This window comes from Aquarana catesbeiana, linkage group LG06 (assembly GCF_042186555.1).
Source record: "Aquarana catesbeiana isolate 2022-GZ linkage group LG06, ASM4218655v1, whole genome shotgun sequence".
NCBI classification, from domain to species: Eukaryota; Metazoa; Chordata; class Amphibia; order Anura; family Ranidae; genus Aquarana; species Aquarana catesbeiana.
This window is the reverse complement of record NC_133329.1, coordinates 222,334,898-222,362,107: the sequence shown is the minus strand read 5'-3', so window position 1 is coordinate 222,362,107 and position 27,210 is coordinate 222,334,898. Positions and strand designations below refer to the sequence as shown.

The 27,210-nt window shown below is 41.1% G+C and overlaps 1 protein-coding gene across 7 annotated transcripts in view; it reads left to right on the top strand.

Annotated features, from left to right (window-relative positions):
• RBFOX1 (RNA binding fox-1 homolog 1) overlaps positions 1 to 27,210 on the top strand; it is a 2,292,172-nt gene that overhangs the window by 1,877,940 nt on the left and 387,022 nt on the right. For all 7 annotated transcript variants that reach the window (XM_073633001.1, XM_073633002.1, XM_073633003.1 and 4 more), the window contains one exon: positions 3,414 to 3,453. In XM_073633001.1, coding sequence (XP_073489102.1) covers positions 3,414 to 3,453 — 40 coding nt within the window. The remainder of the gene's footprint in view (positions 1 to 3,413; positions 3,454 to 27,210) is intronic.

Sequence of the window (27,210 nt, the reverse complement as noted above, 5' to 3'; positions counted from 1 at the left end):
CGAAGATTCAGTTAGGGTCAATGGGGGTGGGCCGTGTTTAGCTAGAAAATCCGAGAGAAATGATGTGCGCTCAAGGGTAGTTTTGGAGGGGTGTGCTGGAGGAAGATTGTATAGTTTGGAGAAGTATCGGAGGAATTGGTCAGAAATATCTTCGTGGTAGCTAGAGTGTCACCGGAGGGGTTTTTGATTTTGTGAATAACTTGGGAAGCTCTCTTGGCTTGTAGAGCTCTTGTCAGAAGTTTACCCGATTTGTTGCTAAATTCGTAAAACAGTTTTTGGGTCAGGGCAAATTTACGTTTTAGTTTACTATTAATTTCATTGAGAAGTTCCTCCCTAGCCTGAGTGAAATCGGCTAAAGAGGATCCAGCTAGCGAAGCTTTATAGGTACGTTCTAATGTGCTGATGCGTGCAGTAAGTTTGTTAATGCGAGCCTGCGTAGCTTTGGAACATCTAGCGGCTATGGAAATGAATTCCCCTCTGATGACACATTTATGTGCGGCCCATGTGGTGGTAGGAGAGGTGTCGTCCGACTTATTTTCCCTGAAATAATGTGAGAGGCTTGTGGTTATCTGTTGTACGTTAGCATGGTCAGTCAAGAGGGAGTTGTCAAGTCTCCAGATATTGGATCTGGATTGGGTCATTGGCAAGGTTATTGTCATGGAGATGGGGTTGTGGTCCAAGAGCACCATGGGGTCAATTGTGGCTTTCGAGAGGTAGGATAGATCATTTTGTGAAAGAAAGAAGTGGTCGATCCTAGAATATTTGTTGTGAGGGGCGGAGAAGAAGGTAAAATCCTTCACCGTGGGATGGAGCGCACGCCAAGTATCATGGAGCAGTCAGGTAGCAAGTTGCAATTTAATCACTCATAGAGCCCTGTAGGTTAGAGAGGAGGCACCATTAGAGGTGTCCAGAGAGGGATTCAGCGCTACGCTGAAGTCGCCTCCGACTATCAAGGTCCCAGATTGGAAGCTTATGAGTTGTAGGGGAGTGGTTTGAAAGAATGCAACTTGGTGAGAATTGGGGGCATATATATTAGCTATGGTGATGGGCCTTTGGTGTAGATTGCCCTTGAGGAACAGGAATCTGCTCTGTGGGTCTTTTTTGACATCAGTGACCTGAAGGGGGAAATGTTTGGAAAGTAAAATGGATACACGTTTGGATTTTGCCTCTGCGTTGGAGGCATGGTAGACCGTGGCTAAGTAATTATTCTGTAGTTTAGGGATAGTATCCGATCTAAAGTGTGTCTCCTGTATTAGGGCTATGTGAGTTTTTGATCGTTGCAAGGAGTATTAAGTCATCTTCTTTCATGAGTTCAACATATATCTGATCAGGCTTTGTACCCTGCCTCTTTTCAATAAACACGTATTTGAATAAATAAAAAAGAAAACAAGTCAAAAATCATTAGATTATGTCCTAGAGTAAAGGTGTTTTCAACTATCTTGAATCATATTTCATGATAACTGTTCAATTTCCACCAATTATATTAACATATGCTTTAGACTTATGTTTAAAGGTGATTAATAATGCATTCTGAGGAGCACATTATACTTCATAAAGTGTGAATTTCCATACTAACCAGCAGCATTTCCTTCTGTATTAAAAATGTACTTGAAGTAGGGTAATACGTTTATAGGACATACTTTAAAGATATTACAATGTCAAAACAGAATTATTTTAATGGTTCAATATTGCTACATAAATGTTTGCAGATAAGTAGAGCCTTAACAAAAGAATATATTAAATGTTTTGGCCTTAGACTGACAGTAAGACAATGCTTGTCAGATTTGTAGAAGATTTTTTATTTGACACTTTACAGAAGCACATACTGTACAGTATAGCAGTTCTGGGCAATACCGATACAGAAAATGTTCTTGCTTTATGTATATGTGTGTTCGATTAAAGCTGAACTACAGGGAACTTGAAAATGTTTCCTTGCAGTGGGGCTGCTCATTTAGGTCTAGGGGTCATAAAAAGTAGATTTACATACAAATGCTCCTTTGGGCTGCTAGACTGGTCCCCACAGCATCTTCTCACCCATGCTCCAGCAGTCTAAGGTTATTATGACATCTAGACTGATTCAGGGTTCAATGCCTTGCATTGGACATGAGAACACCAAGGGACAGTCCACTACTGGATCATGTGGGAGTACATTTTGCCAGGGAAGTGGAGGATTGTGTAAGTAAAGGTACTTTTACTCTCCCCAAGAAGTTAATCTGTGCAATGTGGGCACAGTGCACTGCAAGAGAGATTTTTTAGATGTCACGGAGTTGGGCTTTAATGTAGTTGAAAATTACTACCAGGTGACTCAAGTTAGGTCTTTGTAGTCATTATAGTGTTTTTGTTGATATTTTTCATTAATCTTTCAATAATGGTTCTAAAACTCTACATATTATTACCGAATGATTTTGCACTCTCCTTTAGATCTACTAATAACTTGTAGCACAAGGACCTACATGAGTAGATATAATTTTAATGTATTGTTTAGGTGATTAATGTTTTGAACTACATAGTTTCTAGTAGTTTTAAAGGAGGTTTTCCAAAGCTCATATGATCATATTGCAGAAAGTGTGGCCACTTTTACATTTCCAAAGCTACTATACAATGCAATGACCTGCCTGACTGGGTAACAGTTGAAAAGAAACTCTAGGTCAGTGATGGCGAACCTTGGCACCCCAGATGTTTTGGAACTACATTATGCTTATGCACTCTGCAGTGTAGTTGAGCATCATGGGAAATGTAGTTCCAAAACATCTGGGGTGTCAAGGTTTGCCATCACTGCTCTAGGTAGTACCTTTTACTGCATAACTGTTGGTAAATAAGGATTCACAATCAGATTGTAGCAGGTGGATAGGGTAGCTGTTGATGAAAGAGGCTTCCGCTCTTATTTGCCTATTTCTTTAGGTTGTTTGTTATGTATATTTAAAGAAGAGTCAACTACATTGCTACTTTCTGCCAATTACATTTCAACTGTTAATTTTATAATGTGAAAAAGAAATCTCAAATTGCTTACTGCTAGGGGGGCAACATAGACATTATTTTAGAAGTTTAAATAAAAAAGTCCATTTAAAATGTAGCTGTAAAATCACTATTTCCACAATATTTGCTTAAAGTTTCAGGTGATGAGAATGTTCAGTCATTTTGTAGATATTTGATGGTAAAATCAAAGAATTGACAAGCTCTTTTTTTTAGAAACTACAGCAGTGACAGAATTGTGTTATGGTAATAGTTAATAAACATTAACATCTAGACATCTGTAATTATTTTATCTATGTAGCAGCTACTGAGTAATGCAAACATGTATGCAATAACCTATTACATGCTTTTCTATCTCTTATGATTCATTATAACTGTCTCACATGATTGTTTATTGCCTTGTACTAATCTGTATCTTCTCTGTGTATGCATATTTGCAGTGTTGTTTATCAGGATGGATTTTATGGTGCAGACATTTATGTAAGTATTTCCATGTTTTCACTTTTATTATAGAACAGGCTCCATTAGTTTGTGTTGTGCTATATGTGTCAGCATTGATATGATTACTTACATCTTTACAATTATGGGCTAATGTAGATAAAATAGGGAGAGGTGTGGGGGTGGCTTAGCAAATGTTTAAATAAAAGTAATCCAATTGAAAAATTGGATAGTGTTTTTTTTTTAAATGTGAACCCTACATTTGCTAGATACAGTATAAAATGGAGTAAAGAAAAGATAGGGCCTCTCTGAGGTTAATTTAGCTATCTTGATCCTCACTTAAATACATTTTGCTCGCTAACCGTCTTTTTCATGGGTGTCAAAAGTTAAGGGAAAATCTCTTTAATGCTTACACAGACAACATTTAGCAGCTGATAAAATTCCAAAAATACCCCAGAATTGGAAAAAAAATATTAATGTTTTTATCATTAAACCTCTAAGGACATGAAGATTACAGATTTTCATGTTTATATAAGGTACTTATAGGTGTGCACCAGTATTGGAAGCACTGAAAATAAATTGTGATATTGTAGCTGTATGTTTGCAGCTTTTGTCATGTGCTTCAAAATATGACAATAGGATAACATTCCTCTATCCATATATTTACTTAGCTGCTTCAGAATGGCCAGTTTATTTATTTATTTATTTATGTGTTTTTTTCTTGGTAATACTTCATGATTTACAAACATTGTTCTTTGTTTTTGAATATTTGTCCCTGGAAATGATGTTCAACATTATACAATCACACAGTGAAATAGTTATACCACAATAATTTATTTCAGCTTTTCGTTTATCTCTAAAAAATTGTAAGCCCCTCAGTAATATGTTCTTTAAGAGACAGAAGGTATTCTGATTGTCATTGTTAATAATACAGAAAGATGAGTAACCCTTTTCGATATCCACTTGATCATTGATTATTGCTAATGTTCAGTCTGTCAAGTGGATTTTCTCTTTTTTAAGCTATTTGCTATTTGTTCAGGCATCTTGCATGTATCACTGCTTGCTCCTTTCCCAAACATTCCACTGTTTTATGGGCACTGTTGTCCCGCACCTGGAAGAAATTATATTTTCAAAGATTGCTGAACAGTAGTCAGAAGTTATAGGAAAACAAGACAGGATTCTACCATTGTATCATGGTGCACGTACACATTAATATATTGGGCGAATGAACCAGTAATCTATCAACTAGTTTCAACAGAATGCTATTGTTTACTGATATATAGGTTGTAATTTAATGTGTTTATTACAGTGCCTAAATATATATCTATATGTGCTCCTCCTTAAAAAACAGTTGCAAAAAAAGTGCATTTTGTATTTACACTATGCAAAGCTGTGGATCGGATATGCAAATCGATTCCTCAGGATTTTTGGTTCCTTTAAAGTGCATTTTCACTTTTGTAGACAAATTTTAATCTATATTTTTTACATGTCCCCATTCACAAAACATAACTTAAAAATATTTAAAAATTACAGCTTACTTATTCTTCAATATAATGACTACACCCCACTGTGGCACAATAAAAACCTACCTGAATTCTTACAATTGCCTGATGCGGACCTATGGTCCACTTATGGCATCATATATTTGCATCAATTGACCACAAATGGAACCCTCAAAACCTTCACCTTGCTTAACGAAAAATTCACACTCCCTAGCCACATGATATTTAGATTCCTGCAAGTAAAACATGCAGCCCAAACTCAATTTCCAATGTCCCCCCCAGCCCACTCCCAATGTTGTTATGGCAATAGTTGAAAATACAGATCCCAAAAACTAACATCGGCCTTTTATACTATGCTTGCCACCCCGATATCCACCAAATTAGCTTACAGCCTTAAAACCCGCTGGGAGAGAGCAATAGGTCCCCTAGAAGACGAAGAATGGGAGGAGTCCTTGGAATCCTGTAGGGCAGCCTCACCTGAACTCTCAGATAGACTAACCCAAATTTACATAATTCATCAGGCATACCTCACCCCCATCAGGGTGGCTAGATATAAAAATACCCAATCTACTCTCTGCCAGATGTGTGGAAAGAAGGCACGTTTATTCATTTACTATGGTCATGCCCCAAAATACAGGGTCTTTGGACACAAGTCGTGACTTTCCTACATGACAACATGGGTTCTCCGGTTGCATTGGACCCTAAACAATGCCTCCTGAGGTACTCCCTGACACTATTGATAAGTATACAAAGATGTTCCTGCATGAGACGCTGTTCTCAGCATGGAAGGTGATTGCTAGAAATTGGATGAGGCCCCTGCCCCCAAGATTTGTGGAGTGGAAGGCGGAAAAAAATAAGACTCTACCGTACAAAAAATTTATATACGTCAATAGAGGGTGCCCTGCCAAATACAAAAAAACCTGGGACCGCTGGCTACAAAAATCCGACATCTGTTCATAACATAACCTATGACTCTTTACTCAGGTAGTTACCACACTGTAGACCTCTCATTCCATATTCCATGGGTAATATGAGCGGAACACACGGTCATCTCGTGGAGAAATCTCTTATTTTTCCATATGATCACAATACGGCAATATAGTTTCAGACCATGTATACAATTTATGTCTGCAAACCTGTATGATATGCGATGTATCCTAAATGTATGTTATACCATGTATGCACTTTTGACAAGAAAATAAAACCCTGTTTGATATTAAAAAAAAAAATAAAAAAGTACAGCTTACTTGTTTGATTCAAAAAGAGATGCAAATACCACACACTGTAAAGGTGAACCACAACAACAAACAAAAATCACTACATCAGCTTCAACTTAGTGATTTTTTTGTTGCTCTTGTTCACCTTTCTTTGGGCAACTCATGTCTTTTAACCAAATGATGTAAGACAAGGGTGAAGAGAACCAGCCCTGCTTTATGTTAGTCCAGAGTTTAGAATGGGTGTGTAAGTTCCGATCAATTATTTTGGTTAAATGAAGTAGTTCTATTTTTGATTATCTGCAACATTTAGCCCTCCCTGTCTTTGAGGGTATTTAATAAAGACCATTTGAGTCTAGGGTGTTTGCCTTTTCAGATAACCTTTGAGAAATCTAGCTGCTTAAGATATGCCTTGGGTAGCTAGATCACTATAAACTAATACAAGAGTCTCAATAAAATGTTAACTTTCAGCAGGCTAGTCTTCCAAACTAAGTGAATGAAATGTTTGTCCATTTGGGGGTATCATGCATGAGGTTGATGGACATGACAGCATGACTATTTTGCTCTGAGCTGCCTGAGTGCTAAACGCAACATAGTAGACTCTAAATACCCAACACTGGGCCGCTGAACCACCGGAAGCTGATGAGACCATAAGACTCTTCTCAGAAGACTGCATCCATGGAAGATAGCATCCAGTACCCATCTGCTTTAATGAGTCTATATGAGTCTTCAAAGGAATCTATGTTGCTCAAATTTAGAGCAATAGTGCAGGAGGAAATTGCTGCAGCTTCCCACAAGCTACTGTATCTGCAGAACTCCCTAAGGAAATAAAAGAACCTAGCCACTGTGCAAATTTGTTAGATCACCACATGGATGATGCTACTATCATTTTAGATGGTAATGAGAAAGAATTTAAAGGACCTCCACGCCAAGCTTTACCTACTTCATGATAAACAGGAGGATGTAGAAAACAGAGCTTACCGAGATATTCCGAGAGTCTGAAGTCTACCAGAATCCAACACTGATCTGCAAGGTATGATTACTGCCTTTTTTCCAGAAACTGGCACCTGATATTCCACTTGAACACCTAGAGTTTGAGAGATTACACCATGCACTAACTTGCAGACAACCACACTAACCCCCCAGAGATGGTATCATGAAATTCCATTATTACCGCACTAGAGAGCGGCTGCTGCAAGCTGTTCATTAATACCTGGAGCTTACACTCCAAGGCTACAGTTTGCAACTGTTTTCTGATATCTCCCCAATTACCATTGCTAAACAGAGAGCTCTTAAGCCCTATTTCAGTAATGAAGTATCAGCTACCGCTGGGCATTTTTATTTAAACTCTTTTTGAAACAACAAAATCATCAATTCCAGGCATCTTCATCAGTTGACTTGAGGAACTACTTCCAGGACCTGAACTTTCATCTATTGTACCTCCTTTACAAGCTTCTTTCCCGACTGTGGACCCCATATCTCATCCATCTAAGTCTCAGGTTTCTTCAGCCTCAGGTTTAAGACACTGCATTCAATGGTTTGAGGTTCTCAGAGTCGTCAGCATCTCCAATCATAATGCTTCCAGGAAACACCATCTACTGTGTTTTGCAACACTCCTTTTTCTTTCTTAAAGCAGTAATTTTAGGTGGTCCACCTAAAAACCTTCTGACCAAATTGTTAGGTCCAGGGTTCCCCCACCTTGAACACTGTTTTTTTTTGTTTGCACTTGACTGTATTTGATTTCTACAACCAGACCGTTCTCACTGACAGGTAATTCTCCTGTTGCCATATATACATATTTTTTATGTTTTTATTCTTTTTATAAGGAGACATGTCATTTTAATTATTTATTGTGTTTTGATGTTGCAGTTTCTGTACTTGCTGCACCTGTTTTAAAAACATTCACAGGGAGTGCTAATCCAAGTGGTATAGTAAATGGCAGTTGCAATGGATTAAGTGCAAAAACACTATTACACTTTTATTGAAAAAGTGAACAAAGTTTGTTTGCATGAAACATCTCACTGGGTAATTCTGGAAAACCAGAACCCACAGTAAGCTAATGTTAGTGTGGCACCTTGACGTGGGTCCAGGTGGATGACTCAGATCCCAGGAACTCCTGGGTGATAAACAGGATGGCCAGATGATCTGAGGGAGGGGTTGAGCCATGTTTAATTGGGCATAATTTTCCCACTTGTGAAACTTCTTCTTAAACACTGGATGAACAAAGTGACTCCTCATCACCCTAGTGCAGTGAATGAGAACTTACATATGCTGATTTCATGTGGAAGATTGATAAGAGCAATTGTTTAATCACATATGAATACAGCCATCCCGTTTGCATAATGATTATGCTGTTTATGATCTCCCAGTCATTGGGGGTGTAATACTGACATATAATCACACACATAAGTTGGACTTGATGGACTTGTGTGACTTTTCAACCTCACCTACTATGATTTAGTTCTGGTAAGCACTTATTCACTGCACTTGGGGGTGGTGTGGAGTTACTTTGTTCATCTGGAGTTTAAGAAGAAGTTTAAAAAGTGCTGTTTGGGAATTCTATCCTTGGAACATTGTGGACATTGCACTTAAAGTGGTGTTCCACCCATAAAATGAACTTTACATAAAACCACAGCATTCTCCTTGAGCAACAACATTTGGAGAAATTTTTTTTACTCACTCAGTAAGCACTGCTACTATGGGGTCCCTTCTATTCTGCCACTTCCAGTCTGTGGCAATTGATGTCATTTCTCTCTGGGCCTGTGCTCACCTGTGCTCCTGGGAGATGTGTGTCATTCTTTCTCAGGAGTCAGTGAGCAGCGTTGAAGGCTAGCGTTGTTCAGGAGGTGCATGCTGGATATACAGCATCACCGTATCCCATAAGAGACTGCTAGGTAGCTTCACATGCCCTTAGTAGAAATGGATGAGCTCTGCAGAGGAAATATACACAGTAAGTCCGATAAAAAAACGGGAATTGAGTGGCGACTGGTTTAAAGATGGGGATTAATCATGTTTAACATGTGTAATAGAACGGATTACCTTAAAAAAATAAAAATAAATCTGGGTGGAACTCCGCTTTAATGGGTTTGTTTCCACTAGGAAATCTAAAATGGGTTTTTTCACTATACCACTTATGAAAACTCTGTGAAATGTACAGTATTTTGCACATTCAGAAATTAACACACAGGGGTCATTTACTATAGAGCTGTGGCGCTAATTAGCGCTAACAAAGCTAATTAGCGCTAAAACGGTATTCACTATAGCGCTGGTGAGAAAATACTCCCAAAATTGAATTTACTATAGTTCCCTGAAACCAAATAGTGCCCAAACCCTTACTCTGCTAAAACCTGGAGTAGTGCACATGGAAATAATGTTTAGAGCATGATATAATTGCCTAAATGGTTCTGAAATATGCGGTATATTATTTAAAGATAATCTGCTTTTAAACTGTGTGAAAAAGTGATTTCTACACTAAAATATCTTTAAAAGTCTGAGAAGTGAAAAATTCCCCGTTTTGGACAACTAGGTGCCAACACAATTGAGCATGCTCAGACCTGAAAATAGCTCTCATTTTAACTCGTGTCTTTTTTACCCGGCGCTATAGTAAATACCAAAATGAGAGCTAATTAGAGAGCATTTTTTTGAAGTGAAAATCTGCTCTATTCTAGTCCAAATCAAGTTTCAGCCATTGATTCTAATGGAACAATTCTAACTTTCACAAAAAAAACCTTTTAATGTTGAGATGAAAAGTATCTTTCTCTGAAATAAATTTTCCTTTGCGACATTGTTGCTTCTACTTAAAATATTTTGTTTTTAAGAATGCTAGAATGTGGAATGTTTTGATGTTTTGGTAAAATATATTTTTCTCTGTCACTTTCACTTGTTACTCTCCATCTCACAACAATCTTTACCCAAACTCACACAGGTGTCTTTATAATCCACAAACAATACCATTGCTGATGCAAATTTAAAATGAATCACAATTTTTTGTGCTTTTTATTATTTCCAAATATTCATAATTTGAGTCCAAAAAATGTGATATGTGTACCAACATAAGAAAGCAAAATGTAATTCCCAAAAATTTGAGGGTAATATTCTACTCTCACCCACAAAAAAAAAAAAAAACAAATATCACAGAATAAATCAAGAAGAATAACTCTTGAGTAATGTAATTCCATCACCTGTATGTCCAAAGAAATGCAGTATTTATGTGTAGTTATGTGTAGGAGGCTCTCACGTGTGGCAGCTCCGTGGCTTAGCCCGGGTTCACACCTATGCGAATTAGATGCGGCTTACACCGCATCTAATTTGCAGGACATTTTAAAATACATTCATATGAATGTATCTGGTTCACATATGTGCGTTGCATTCGCACTGCGCATTGCACAAAAAACGTGTGCGTTTTTTGGGCATTGCGGTGCGAACTACAAGCCTATTATCTCCTATGGGAACGCATCTGATTCGCAGATGCATTGCGTTCTGAACAAGGATTTTCTCTTTCTCCTCACTACACCTCCCCCTCTCCCCCCCCCTCCCTCCCCCTCCCCCCCCCCTCCCCCTCTCCCCCCCCCCTCCCTCCCCCTCTCCCCCCCCCCTCCCTCCCCCTCTCCCTCTCCCTCCCCCTCTCCCTCTCCCTCCCCCTCTCCCTCTCCCTCCCCCTCCCCCTCTCCCTCTCCCCCTCCCCCTCTCCCTCTCCCTCTCCCTCCCCCTCTCCCTCAGCCCCCTCCCTCCCCCTCCCTCCCCCTCTCCCCCTCCCCTCCCTCCCCCTCTCCCTCTCCCTCTCCCTCTCCCTCTCCCTCTCCCTGCTCTCTAATCCTGAGCAAAAACGCAATGAATCCGTTGAACAGGAGATTGTTATCTCCCCAGTGAAACCTGAGCTTCAATTCGCACCGCACATGTGTGAAACCAGGCTTAGAGGTTAGAACTTCTGCTTAGTTATCCCTGAGGGTCTGGGTTCAAACCTCAACCATGTTGCTTCATGTAGAGAAGTTGTCTCATCTCCCAGGTCCTATAACTATGTCTAAATGTAGTATTTACGTGTAGGAGGGTTCCATCACCATTGAAAGTCCTTTCCAGATACACTATTTAGCCAAAAGTATTGGGACGCCTACCTTTACACACACATGAACTTTAATGGCAGCCCAGTCTTAGTCCGTAGGGTTAATATTTGATTTGGCCCACCCTTTGCAGCTAGAACAGCTTCTGGGAAGGCTGTCCACAAGGTTTAGTGTGTCTATGGGAATTTTTGATCATCCTTCCAGAAGTGCATTTGTGAGGCCAGGCACTGATGTTGGATGAGAAGGCCTGGCTCGCAGTCTCTACTCTAATTCAGCCAAAGGGTGTTCTATCGGGTTGAGGCCAGGACTCTGTGCAGGCCAGTCAAGTTTCTCCACCCCAAACTTGCTCATCCATGTTTTTATGGACCTTGCTTTGTGCACTGGTGTGCAATCATGTTGGAACAGGAAGGGGCTTTCCCCAAACTGTTCCCACAAAGTTGAGAGCATGAAATTGTGCAAAATTTCTTGGTATGCTGACACCTTAAGAGTTTCCTTTAACTGGAACTAAGAGACCAAGCCCAACCCCTGAAAAACAACCCCACATCATAACCCCCTTCACCAAATCATTTGGACCAGTGCACAAAGCAAGGTCCATAAAGACATGGATGAGTGATTTTGGGGTGGAGGAACTTGACTGGCCTGGACAGAGTCCTGACTTCAACACAACAGAACACCTTGGGGATGAATTAGAGAGGATACTGTAGGTCAGGCCTTCTTGTTCAACATCAGTGCCTGTTCTCACATATGCACTTGGAAGAATGGTCACACATTCCCATAGACACACTCCTAAACCTTGTGGACAGCCTTCCCAGAAGCTATTATAGCTGCAAAGGGTGGGCCAAATGAGTTTTGAACCCAATACTAATACTGGAATGCCATTACAGTTCGTGTGCGTTTAAAGGCAGGTGTCCCAATACTTAGGCCAATATATTGTATATTGCTTGTGACACTGAACATGGCTATGGACTTAGGGCTGGTTCACACCACAGAGATGCAGAGAACATGCGTTGGGCTGCCTGGTGGCTAAGTGGGTAGCAGTTCTGTCTAGCAGCACTTGGGATGCTGGTTCAATTCCCCAACATGCTAATGCTTGTGTTGAAGTCTATATGTTCTCTCTGTGTGGGTTTCTCACCACAATCCAAAAACATGCTGGCATTTTATTTGTCTCCTGTCGAAATAGGTTCTAATGTAAGAAAGTTATTTTGGACTTTATATTGGAAGCTCATTGCAGCCAGGGACCGATGTTAATGTTTATTAGCACTAATCATGCCCAGGGACTTGGACATTTCAAATTTTAGGGTTTACATTGCACAGGTACATATGCTTAGAAAACTGTTGCTTTGTTTATGTGGATGCAAATGGACTTTGATCTTTGTCCTGTAGTTGGAGATTTGATGCATATAGCCAAGGGCTAACATAGTTGCGAATAGTATTATGTGTTCCTGCTCATCAGGTGCAATCACTTTAGACATACATGAAGAGATAGACTGAAAGATACTGGTGGGTGTGTACTTCTATTGGGTGTGTCCATGTGCTAACAATACAACCTCTCTTATATAAAGGCCTGCAGTAGGGGGGTTTGTTTGGCCTGAGAAGGTCAGGTTTTTTGCTGTGATTTGTGGGGGAGAAGGAATGATATTGTGCATATTGACAAATGCCCAACTAGGGAGATTTGATGAAATTCTTGTGCATTTTTTCAATCAAAAGTGGGTTTATGTGGCCATGCTGTCAATGTTGTGTGTGTATTGTTCCTGTCTGATCATGTAAACATCCTTTGGAAGCATCTGCTGACCTACTCTTTTTGATCTTGTTGTTTAATTGTGTACACCGAAATGCAGCTTCCAGCAGAACATGGTCACCAATGTATTTATGTGTGGATTGTGGGCTGGTGGTGGGTGTTTTGAATAAGTCTTTTTTTAATATTATGTTGGAATGCTTTGTAAGAATGACTGTTAAGTATGTTTCTATAATCTTGCAGATAAAAATGTGATGTGTTGCCCATTATACACTGAAATTAAAGCTGTGTCCACTCTAAGGTTTTGTCAAATTTTAGATTGTAAGCTCCTATGAGCAGGGCCCTTAAAATACCATTGCTAAATGTAGCACCATATATCCTGTCCAAATTTTTTTGAAGCTAGTAAATGAATGTACATTTTTTTTTCTGCTGGTAAAATAAAAGTACATTATTGAGCTTTGTTGTGGTGTTTATTTTTTTTCTTCTACTTTTCTTTCTCTTTAGTTTTTGTGGGTGGTGGTTTTGGGAAAGTGCAATATCTCTTATATTTTATTTCAATATGTATTTGTGCACCAAAAAACAAATCTCTTTGCTCTGGTTCACATTGAAGCTACTTTGAAATTGCGCTACTTAACTTGAAGTAGCACGATTTCAAAGTAGCAAGGTCAGCGTGATTTCAGGTACTACTTGATAGATATCCCTGTGGCTTCACACACAAATGTCTATTGAAGTCACACCCAGGGCTGGACTGGGACAAAAATTTGGCCCTAGACTTCATCCAGACCGGCCCAGTTAATTTTGCAAACACACACAAAAACAGTATATAAACTATACCCAATTGTGCAAAAAAATAAGTAAAAACATTCCACTGTATGTATAAACAGCTTTTTTTTTATTATTTAGAGAAAAAGATGCATTCCCACATTACAGACGCCTTTAGAATGAAATGTGTAAGTTACACTCCGTTCAATGGCAGGTGTCATAAATAAGGAAAACAGCTATAAATAACAACTTATGTTTGAATATAATATTAACAAGAAACAGTTCAAACAATAACTTGTGGGAATCACAAACATAAAAAGACAGAGAAAAATCCACTCTAACATACAATGCGAATTACGGTTAACCATACAAAAAGGTCCAAAATCACTGTTAGGGCCTATAGAAGAAGCTTAGAAAACAATTCACTTTTCTCTGCAACTTTGTCAATGATCACTTCAGAGTCAAGAGAGCAGAGGATGTCCTTTTATGTTGACATCAACATAAAAGCTTCCAGATGCTCTTGTGACAGCTTGGTTCTGAGTCTGCTTTTGATGAACTGTTGAAAATGTACGTTCACAAGCAACCTGAGTGATGGACAGGGTGAGTAGGAACTGGTATGCAAGACCTAGGAGGTGGTAGGCATTTGACATTAGATTGAACCTCCTGAGAATCTGGTAGCAACACAGCAGGCATTCTTTACATGAGGAACACTTCTTACACTGGATTTCAACCTGCTCATCTTCACTCTCATTCTCCAATGTTTTTACCTTGTATTCATCTAGTGGAGACATTTTTAATCTTTCCCACTGAAGAGCAAAACTGCTTAATTCACACTGTAGATTCTTAGCACTTGCTTCACTGTCAAACTTTGACAGACATTTGCTAAGTTCTTGGAACATCAGTGGTGAAAGAGACGAGGACTTTAACTGAGTGAAGTTTCCTGGGTCCAGAAATGCAAGGTCAGCATAGAGTGTGCCATGACTCAGGAACCTTCTGTGCAATGTCTCTGTAGCTGTGTCCATTATTTGATTGTGCACTGTGACTTCATAAGCCTTTTCTGGACTTGTGATCGTTTCAGCATGAGCAATCTCTCCAGGCATGGTTTTCTTCTTCCTATTTCTTTGTGATGGCAATGTAGACTGAACTTCCAGTTCTATCTCTTTGTCCTGCTCCTGGTCACGGACCAGTGGCATTAAATTATTCATCAGTTACCATGACCAGTGGCAGTACATTTACAGTAAATTTACCCCTACCCCCCCGCCAAGCTGCATATTACAGTTACTATTACATATTACTCAGTTTATTATTAATCATGCCATGCAGCCTGCATCCTGTATAGCATCTGATTAGCTTATTTAGTGCTTACTTGAATCACACTATCGATTTGGTCCCTGTCTGTACTTGCTGCAACTTGGTTCTGGTTCCGAATCCTCCTCCTCAGCGGCGCTGGCTCAGCTCCTCATGGTTGCAGTCTTGCAAGCTTGCTACACTGGCTCCACCTCCTCCTATGTCCCCGGGCCGCCTCCGGCCGTGAGTGATGTCACGGTGCCGGGACAAAGAGGCCGAGGCTGTAATGTTAGGGGGAGTGTTAGGGGGAGTGACGAGTGAGTGCGGCAGCATCATGATGATGGTACTTGTGTGCCGCCGGGTGCAGGAGCGGAGCCTGGCGTTATTCTAACACAATGGAGAGTCGGAGAGAGAAGTGTAGTGAGTCACTCACTGACAACTGGCCACTGCCAATCGGCCCCCCGGGAAACTCACGGTAGTCCCGATGGCCAGTACAGGCCTGGTCGCACCTGAAATCGGCAAAAGTAGTGCAGGAACTACTTTAGCAAATTGGTGCGGCACCACAAAATTGGTGTTGCATCGAATTGGAACAGCGCCATTGCTGCCAATAGTTATGCAATTTGATCTCTGAAATCGCAAGACAAATCGCTCCAATGTAAACCTAGGCTTCTGCACACCTGCAAGTAAATGATAAAGGTGGAATCTTTATATATAACAGCTGTGGAGAATTGCAGGTAATGAATTCAGCTGGTGGATAGGCAGTGTTGTATGTGTCAGCTTTAGTTCACATTGGTGCGATTTGATGTGTTTTAATTGGTGCGACTTTGGGGTGCAATTTGTATTGATATCAGTGCAGAAACCTGCACAGATGTCTCTAAAATTCCTCCTGCAGTCAGGACTGACATGCGGGAATGAAATTGTGTAATTTCAGCTAAACAATTTCCTCCCTCTGTCAGTGTGAACCAGGGCTCAAACTGGGCCTTTTGTTTTTGTCATTCACCTGCTGCTAACCCAGGGACACCATTTCTTATCGAACGCCTTTAAAAATCATAAGTAGAAATACAAATTTGCATATCTGCAATTAAACAAAAATAATAACATTCTAATTGTGGTTGCGATCAAATATTCGCAGCAGCGATCAAAAGAGTGTGGTTTTGCCTTCTGACCCAGAAATAAGTCATTGTAATCACCCAGAAGTTCCTGTGCTGGTCAGGATCTCCATCTAGGTGGACATGGCGAGGTCCCTCTTTAGCAAAGAGGAGGTGCTGCTCATTTTCTGGATAAGGGTATGATATGTACTTGTGCTTAATCAATGCGGGGTGGATGTGGTAGTTAGATTTGTTGTGGGTGGGGTTCATTGATTTGTTTGGCATCCCCACACATTTGCTTCTGGCCCAGGTGCACACATCACTTCCATTTGTTCTGCTGATGTAAATGTAAGTATAAATGAGAGCTCCTTTCTATTAAAACATATATGACTTGTTTCACAGTTGGGCGACTTTGGACCTCCGAGTTGCTTGACAAGTTGTACCCCATGATTCTCAATGATAACTAGGGATGGGCCGAACATCCCCCCTGTTCGGTTTGCAGCAGAACATGCGAACAGACAAAAAATTTGTGCGAATGCCGTTAAAGTCTATGGGACACGAACATGAATAATCAAAAGTGCTAATTTTAAAGGTTAATATGCACGTTATTGTTATAAAAAGTGTTTGGGGACCCGGGTCCTGCCCCATGGGACATGTATTAATGCAAAAAAAGTTTTAAAAATGGCAGTTTTTTCGGGAGCAGTGATTTTTAATAATGCTTAAAGTGAAACAATAAAAGTGTAATATTCCTTTAAATTTCGTACCTGGGGGGTGTCTATAGTATGCCTGTAAAGTGGCGCATGTTTCCCATGTTTAGAACAGTCTGACAGCAAAATTACATTACTAAAGGAATAAAAAAGTCATTTAAAAGTGCTAGCGCTAGTGCCGAGAAAGTTCCCCCAGCGGATAAGGACTCCCCTGTACTGCACAGGCGCAGCGCTTGCGCAGTACGAGCTGCCAAAAATAGCCGAAGCTGAACACCTGTGAGTCAGCTGTATAGGGCACCTGTAACAGGGCCCCTCGCGGGCTCACTTCACTCACCACGCTTCGGGCATGGCCTCGCTTTGTTCGGCATATTTTTATTCTAACTCCACTGTCCTATGTCCACTTGGATGGTGGGGCTTGAACCTGGACTCAAGGCAGAATGTAGTGTGCAGGCGCCATGTAGAGCTGATAATCAGCTGTTCAATTTCTGAGACTTTAGGCGGCTCCGTAGTTGTTTGTACTGTGCAAGCGCAGCGCATGCGCAGTACAGGGGGGTCCTTATCCGCCGGGGGAACTTTCTCGGCAAGACACCGGCTATTAATGAATTGTTGATCCCGACAATACACATAAAAGTTCATTGATAAAAACGGCCCGGGATTCCCCCACAGTCCATTACCAGTCCCTTTGGGTCTGGTATGAATATTAAGGGGAACCCCAAACCAAAATTTAAAAAAAAAAATGTGTGGGGGTCCCCCCAAATTCCATTCCAGGCCCTTCAGGTCTGGTATGGGTATTAAGGGGAAACCCGGCCAAAATTTAAAAAAAAAATGGCGTGGGGTCCCCCTCAAAATCTATACCAGACCCTTCAGGTCTGGTATGGATTTTAAGGGGAACCCCGCGCCAAAATTTTTTAAAAAAATGGCGTGGGGTCCCCCCAAAAATTCATACCAGACCCTTATCCGAGCATGCAACCTGGCAGGCCGCAGGAAAAGAGGGGGGGACAAGAGAGCACCCCCCCTGAACCGTACCAGGCCACATGCCCTCAACATTGGGAGGGTGCTTTGGGGTAGGCCCCCAAAGCACCTTGTCCCCATGTTGATAGGGACAAGGGCCTCATCCCCATCTACTAAAAATACTAGATGACTTGGTAATTCCGGCTTCAGCTATTCTTGTTACTATAGACGTAGAGTCTCTTTACAATAGCATTCCACATGATTTAGGGGTGGCTGCCATCAGTCGGATCTTAAAACAAAAGTCAACCACTGAGTGGAAATTTAATTAATTTGTTTTGGTGATGCTTGATTTCATTTTGAGACACAATGTCTTCTTGTTCAAGGGTTCCCACTACCTCCAGGTGCAGTGTGTTGCTATGGGGACGTGTTGCGCCCCCTCATACGCAAACCTGTACCTGGGGGAAGTGGGAAAAAGCCTTTCCATCAGATGACCTACTTACTCCTTATGCCACGTACACACGAGCAGACTTTACGGCAGACTTGGTCCGGCGTACTGGATTTAGTCGGACAATTCGATCGTGTGTGGGCTCCAGCGGACTTTGTTTGCTCAAAAGTTGGACGGACTTAGATTTGAAACATGTTTTAAATCTATCCGACGGACTCTTCTTTCTAGCGGACAAACCGGTCGTCTGTGTGCTAGTCCGACGAACTCAAACTGACGCATGCTCTGAAGCAATTACAAGACGGAAGCGCTCGGTCTGGTAAAACTAGCCTTCGTATAGAAGCTAGCAGATTCCTCTTCTGTGATCTTTTAATACAGCGCTTTTTTTTTATTTATAATGCAAGAGGAATTAAGTTGTTTTTCTGCTTTATATTCACATAGAGTTCTCACAAACTACTTTCTTCATGATTTATCCTCATGCCATGACTAATATGATATATTTAAAAAGCCAGATCTCCATAAATAAAGTATTAAATTAGATTTTGTACTCATATTTTTTTTTTTATTGATTTCCACACTATCTATTTTACAATGTGTGCTAAATTATACAAACATTTTTTTTTTTGTAGTTTCAAGTTACAATAACCTTAATATTTTGTGTTGTTTTAATGAACCTTAAGGTTGGTGTCCCTTGTTAATTAGACATAGGGGGGTTTATTTTCCAAAAGCAAATTCATTTTTCACTACAAGTGCAAATTGTACTTGGAATTGCACAGAAAGAGCATTTTGAAGTGCCTTCGCTGTGGATCTGAGGGGCACATGCAAGGAACCACACAAAAAAACTTTTTCTTGCACATGATTGTATGATAAAATCAGCAGAGCTTCCCCTCATTTCAGCTCTTCCCCTCAGATTTACAGCGACTGCACTTCCAACAAGTGCACTTGTTGTGCAATTTCTAAAGTGCACCTTTCACTAGTATTTAGCACTTGATTTTAGAAATGATTTAGCCTTTTGGCAAAAACACACATAGGGGTTGATTTACTAAAGGGAAAAAGACTGTGCACCTTGCAAAGTGCAGTTGCCCTCTGCAAGAGCAGTTGCTCCAGAGCTTAGTAAATGAGCAGAAGCTCTGCTTACTTCCATCATCCAATCATGTGCAAGCAAAAATGCTGTTTTTTGAATTTTCCTTGCACAGGATTGGGTACTCTTTGCAAAGTCAAGCCTTACCTAATTTCCTAAGCTCTGGAGCAATTGCACTTGCAGAGGGCAACTTCACTCTGCAAAGTGCACAGTCTATTTGCTTTTATTAAATCAACCCCATAGTCTTTTTGACCTGTGCCTGCCTACTCCCAAACAAAATGTTGTTTTGGAATGAAAACACATATAGTCAATAATGTAAGGTAACAAAAAAATCCATTTATTTTGGTTAACAAAAAATTAGGAAGGCAACACTGGAGACACTTTTAGAATCTGTGAAGCCTTTGTCCCCCAGGACACACATCAAGTTTTAGGACAAGAAAATTGATGTCTTGTGACTAGGGAGCACAGGGAGCACAGTCAGACCAGACAGAAACCAAGCAATCACTTTCGAGTCTTCCGGGGAGCCTTCCCTGCACACTTCTCTACAGCCTTCCCTCCACGCTTCTCTGCAGCCTTCCTCAGAGGCTGGGCCTCTGGTGGTGTACTTGGGGCAGGAGGAGGAGGAGGAGTGGCTTCATCTGCTAGATAGGTTGTAGCAGTAAGCTCCCCTCTCAAGCCCTTCTGATAGGCCTGAAAAATCAAACACTCACAGAGGAGGCGTTGCCCCTTTTCCAATTCCAGCAATCTGGTGGCCATATATGTCCCATACGCCTCCTCTGCATTGGGTGGTGTGCTAAGAATTTGGCTGGCTTCACGTATGAGGGCTAGGGATTCCTCCTCAGTTTGGGTCATTCTCCTGGGCCCTTTGGTGAGAATGCGGAGGGGAGGCACCTGACACTCCGTGCGGCTTCTACTCAGCCCAGCCACAGCCTCCTCCTCTCTCCCACTGGGCAAGGCCTCCTCCTCTCTCCCACTGGTCAAGGCCTCCTCCTGGCTGAGGTCATCCTGTGTCAAAAAAAGGGACATAGTTGTAATTTTGTGTTACGCAATCACACACAATTTTCAGCTCATGACTTGCAAATATAATTCTCAACAAAAAGTAAAGGCTATCTATTTGACACCACCATTATTACAGCTGATCAACAATATCTGAAGTACATAGGCGTGCACATAGGGTGTGCCAGGTGTGCATGGGCACACCCTAATCGCCTTGTGTGGTGCATATTCCCCCCTGTTTAGACCACTGATATTTCATCCCCCAAAAAAATGTTACAAAAGAAATTTTTTTTTTAAATAAAATAAACAAAATTACACTGTCCACTGCCCTACTGACACCATCAGTACATATACACATGCATATGTATTTGAGCTTTAGGGTGCACACCCTAATGCAAGAGACTGCGCACACCTATGCAGAAGTATATTTTTGGCCACTACTGTCTAGTGATATGTCTACATATTAATATTTGTGATGAAGTCATTTTTTAGCAAGCACTTAAAAATTTGACACGTTAACATCATTAATAACATTTGCACAATCACAAATTCCACAAAAAAGGATACCTGGCTGAAGCTGGGCGCATCCACTTCATCAAGGCTGAAAAGGCTCAGTTCTTCCTGGGACTCCTCAGCTGGGGTGGAGGTGGATGGAAGGCAGGAGGGAAGAGTGGGGGGAAGGCTGGAGGGAAGGGTGGGGGGAAGGGTTGAAAGTGATTGCCTGGCTTCTGTCTGGTCATCCAGGAATCGCATTTTGTGGTAGTACCACAACTTGGGTACATAAACTTGGTCGGCTGCTGCTCCGGATCTGAGCGACTCCTGGATTTTATTGTTTTCCCGCTTATACATGTTTCGCAAGATACCAATTTTCTTGTCCACAAACTTGAGGTCTGCCTGGGGGACTCAAGTCTTCACAAATTCTAAAATTGTGCCCAGGGTTGCCTTCCTTACAGCTCGATTGAAATATAGTGGGTGTTTGACCTCCCACAGGTTTTTGTTTTTCTGATATAAGTCGATAAATCTGGACAAAAAATCAGCCTCTTTAAAGGGATTAATTTTTGCTGAAAGACAAGACACAAGATCAAAACTGGAATGTCAGTCAGAACTCCCAGGATTATTTTGTGAAGAACCTAGGGGACACATATACACACACACACACACACACCCCCACGTTTAATCTTACCTTCATTTCTGACGCTCGCTACTTCCGCATGGACATCCGTAGGCCATCGTAATAGCTTTATATACACTGCGCATGTGTCATGTTCCACCTGCGTTGCCCGCCCCTGACGTTCTTTAGTACAATTTGTCCACGCCCCTTCACTCTTCGTTGCGCAGTGGGAGTAGATAGCGAAAGATGGCGGAGAGAATCAGTGGAAGTAGCGTGGAGGAAAGCCTGGAGCCACAACCATCCACATCCCGGAGGAGATATAAGGCCACCAACATGGCTTTTGAAGAGATGGTGGAGATGGTGTCCATATTGAGAAGGGAGGACTACGATGGCAAAAAAGGACCGTACACACGCCTGAATATGTGGAAAGACAAAATAATGTCCTCAGTTGTCACCGCTCTAGAAGCTAAATTTGGCACTAAACGTTCGAAAGAACAATTGAGGAAGCGGTGGTCTGACATCAAAAGTCGGGAGCCAGAACAATATTGGCGAATAAAGAAGCTGCTTAAAAAAAGTAAGTACTTGTTGTGTTTTCCTATTGAGATACTTAACTTGCATGCTGATCCATATTTTTTCTTTTATACAGCATCGTTCGTAAAGACCGTTCTTTGTAAAAGACATATGATACTAAAGAAACTGACGTTTTTTTCGCCAAATACGATGGTACAGGATTGGACATATATATTTATGTCTTGATCATTTTTTGTATTCCAAAAAATTGTTGATTTAGGTGTAGATGTGTTGGAAAATATAATGCTTCTTCAAAAATGATTCAGTGTAATGTAAGGACAGGACACATCAGCTGGTTCCACATCTGGACTCACGAGCACTAGTGTACTATGTGACCATAAAGAAATTTTAGAGGGGTAATACACATAGGAGATCATTGAGGTGTCTGCATCTGTGAAACTTGCATGAAAATGTGTATTGTTTATAATTGTTGTTCATAGGTAATGTTCATCCTGTCTTCTAAATTTTTGAGGACAAAAAAAGGCAATTATCCACAACTCATAACCAACGTTTCAGATTATTTTAAAAAATCTAAAATATCACTGTGTTTTAACTATACCTTTTGTTGAATTATCATACGGGAGAAAAGACTCAGACAACAGTCCAAAGATCCCAGGACCCCCCCAAGTCACCAGCCTGAGGCTGAAGTTAGCCCAAGACCACGCCCACCCGACGAGCTGGAGGAAGGAGAGGTAGAGGAAGTGTGTGACCTTTCAACCCCACCAAGTGAGTAACTGACACCCCAGCGTAAGGTAATGTATTTAGTCGTGCACATTTTAACCCTTGTTTTTTTCACACATTTTAGGTGAGCTTCTGGTTGTGGAAGGCCAAGCGGCAGAGCCATTCAGCACAGACAGTGCCCAAAGACTGATTGGTCAGATAATGCTGTGGAATGGCCAAATTGATCAAATGCGTGACCAAATTCACAGCATGCAACTTCACCTGGACTCCATGCAACAGGAAATGAAGAACATGATTGATGTTTTGGGCAGAATATAATAACGTTTTGCCTAAAAACATCAATCATGTTCTTCATTTCCTTGTGAAGTTTCTTTCTTCCTGAAATTTTTGTTTCAAGTTTTTTCGTTAAAAAAAATGTTTATGATGCACACGGTGTGTCATCATGTGCTATCTTCCATCATGGGATATCAATGTACTTGTTTTGTGTTTGCAACCCCTTCATCCTCAAAATTATTTAGTGGTGAGAGGAACAAAGGGATTGCACATACAAAACGTGTACATTGCCCACCCATGATGGGAGATAGCACATGTTGACTTGACCCTTTAGTAATGCTCAATTTTGAGCATCTTAAAAATTATCGATTTACAAGGGTGACATCACCAGCACCGTTCTTAAAATGTTGAACTTTGTAAGTTCTTTGATTTTTTTGTATATTTTTCAAAACACTGTTGTGAATTTAAAGATTTTAAACAAGGTCTATTTTTGTTTAAATATGCCTTTAATATCGTTTTATAAAAAAAAAAAAAATAAATAAAAAAAAAAATTAACCAAAAAACAAAATAAAAATACAAAAAACAAAAAAAACAAACAATGTTTCAAAAAATGCACCTTTCAATGTGCACACAGTAAAATGTTTTTACTACTACAATGTGTGTGGCTGATTATTTCTCAATAATATGTTTTGCAAATTTTTGTGTGGTTACAGTGACAAAGGGCCTTATTAACTAAAGGTAAATGCACTTGCCACTACCACAAGTGTACTAGGAGACAGACCAAACTAAATGCAAAGAAGAAGAAAAACAAGATATTTTTTCCAAAATTTTTTTTTTATTTTTTGGAAAAATTAAAGCTCTTCTTGAATAGCAATGGCCCCCCGACCATTAAAATAATTCACATATCGCTCCTGCACTTGATGTGCGGTTCGGGGGTCCAAGCCAATACGGCCAATTTCCAGGCCTGTCAGTGTTTCATCTTGTACAAGTCCGGCCTCAGGCCCAACAGAGGTAATATATGTAGCAGAATATCTACGTAAAAAGTTATGTAGTATGCAGCAAGCAAGTATGACGTGATTAATTTTATAGTCCGCCAGATTTATGGCTGAAAGGAACAAACGGAACCGGCTGGCCAGAATCCCAAAGGCATTCTCCACAACTCTTCTTGCTCTGGCCAGCTGGTAATTAAATACCCTCCTCTCAGGGGTGAGTGTTCTTTGGGGGAACAGCCTCATCAAGTGCTCACCGAGAGAAAACGCTTCATCAGCGATAAAAACTGAGGGGAGTCCATTCACATTCTGGTCATCAGGTGGCAATCCCAGGCAACCAGTCTGGAGACGCTGGCACAGCTTGGTCTGTGCAAACACTCCTCCGTCAGACATCCGGCCGTTCTTCCCCACATCCACAAACAGAAAGTCCAAATGTGCCGAGACCACCGCCATCAAAACTACACTATGGAACCCCTTGTAGTTATAGAAATAAGACCCCGAATGTGGTGGTGGCACAATGCGGACATGCTTCCCGTCAATCGCCCCGACACAGTTGGGAAAGTCCCAATGGTCAGCGAACTGGGAGGCCACAGTCTGCCATTCCTGTGTACTGGAAGGAAACTGTGGAGTGCAAAAAAAAATAAATTAAGATAAGGACTTTTAAACATAACTTGGATATCAGATTACACAAAAACATTAGTGAACAACAGCAGTCAAACATTATTAATATGTGTGTTTGTAATTTAAATTAGAAAAAACATAAGGCCCACTTATAAGATTAATCACCCCCTCTGATGGCCCATTGATCAATTTGAATGTGGGGGGAGGGGTTCTAATTAGGTTAATAAACACACCTGACAGTTTCAAACATTTGAGGGGTGGGGGAGGGGTTCTAATTAGGGTCAAAAACACACCTGACATTTTCAAACATTTGAGGGGTGGGGGAGGGGTTCTAATTAGGTTAAGAAACACACCTGACATTTTCAAACATTTGAGGGGTGGGGGAGGGGTTCTAATTAGGGTCAAAAACACACTTGACATTTTCAAACATTTGAGGGGTGGGGAGGGGTTCTAATTAGGGTCAAAAACACACCTGACATTTTCAAACATTTGAGGGGTGGGGGAGGGGTTCTAATTAGGGTCAAAAACACACTTGACAGTTTCAAACATTTGAGGGGTGGGGGAGGGGTTCTAATTAGGTTAAGAAACACATCTGACAGTTTCAAACATTTTAGGGGGTGGGGGAGGGTCAAACAGTACAATGGAGCTGACAATATACATTGTTCAAGGGACTATAGGCTAGAGATATAAATGGACCCAGGATTGCATGGTGGAGAGGTTATTGAATGTAAATATGCATGTAGGGCAATAAATGATTATTGTCCAAAAACAGGCATGCATGAAGATAAAGGGGACATTCACAGCATATTCCAAGCATGGTAATTAGGTAAGGAGGAGATTTAGACTATACATTAGCAAACATTTAATACATATCATGTAATGTTAAAGGATAAAACTTACCTTCATATAGTCCTTCTGCAGGACCTGAATGATGGCAGAACAAGTCTCTGGGATTATTATCCCCAGAGCCTGGGGGGAGATGCCTGTCGAGAACTTCAAGTCCTGAAGACTTCTCCCAGTTGCCAAGTAACGTAAAGTGGCAACTAGCCTCTGCTCCGCACTGATGGCTTGCCTCATGCAGGTATCCTGCCTGCTGATATAGGGGGTCAGCATAGTCAGCAGATGCTCAAAAACGGGGTCCGTCATCTGGAGATAATTCCTGAAATCCTCAGGAATATTCTCACAGAGCTCACGGAGCAAAGGCATATGCAAGAATTGGTCATGCTGGCGCAACCAATACTTCATTCATGAACTCCTCCTTGCCCTGTTCATGGACTGGACTCGGGTCAAAGTATTAACCCCAACACCAAGTCCCCACGCAGCATGAACTCAAGAATGAGTACGTCCACGCAACATGGCTTCAAAACGGTCGGCTGGTCAAACAAACCTATAAGAAACGCACTGAAGAACAGCAAGGCCTATGAAGAACGACCTGAAAATCAGGAACGAGCGGACCAGAACGGCCTGCAAGGCAGGTTACGAACTGACCAACACGCCCTAAAAAGCTGATACAAACCTCACAAGCACAAACTGAACAGCAGAAAATGATCGAAATAGGCTGCAGTGTGAAAAGCGCGAATCGTCTCTAACCAAACTTCTACTAACACGGGATAAACACGAAATTAGCAGAAGGAGCCCAAAGGGTGCCGTAGTGGGGCTTGAACTTCCTTTTTATAGTCCTGTCGTATGTGCTGTACATCACCGCGTTCCAAACCACTATTTTTTCACCACTATTTCGGAATGAAAGAGCGCACCGAGTCCCCCTTAAAACCCGCCAGGCGGGAGATTACCCTAGACCCCTACTCCTGAAATTTATTAACTATAAGGATAAAGTGACCCTGTTACCGAAGGCCAGAGAGATGGGGGACATTAAGTACAATGGGGTCAAGGTCTCATTTTACCCTGACTTCTCACCAGATCTTCAAAAGCATAGAGCTGAATTTACATCCATCAAACGTACCCTAATGACATACAAGATTGCATATGCATTGCTGTACCCGGCTCACCTGCGGGTGACAGCATTAGGCGGAACTTTGTTTTTTAACTCTCCAGCCGACGTTGCACAGTGGTTAGAGGAAAACAAAAAGGACTTACAGCCTTGAAGGGCATGGAACCGTTACTGTTTTGACCTGATTTGTTTTTGCATCATGGGGGGGTGACGGGGTGATGGGAGGGTGGAGAGCTTTTTCCTTTTTCCCTTTTTTTTGTTCTTTTCTTTTCTTCCCTTTCTTTCTTATTTTAATTACGGCCCCCTTCTCTTTTGTTTCTCCCCCCCTTTTTTTTCTTCCCCTTATATATATACAGTTGCAATAAAAATTATGTGAACCCATTTGGAATGATATGGATTTCTGCACAAATTGGTCATAAAATGTGATCTGATCTTCATCTAAGTCACAACAATAGACAATCACAGTCTGCTTAAACTAATAACACACAAAGAATTAAATGTTACCATGTTTTTATTGAATACACCATGTAAACATTCACATTGCAGGTGGAAAAAGTATGTGAATCCTTGGATTTAATAACTGGTTGAACCTCCTTTGGCAGCAATAACTTCAACCAAACATTTCCTGTAGTTGCAGATCAAACATGCACAAAGGTCAGGAGTAATTCTTGACCATTCCTCTTTACAGAACTGTGTCAGTTCAGCAATATTCTTGGGATGTCTGGTGTGAATCGCTTTCTTGAGGTCATGCCACAGCATCTCAATCAGGTTGAGGTCAGGACTC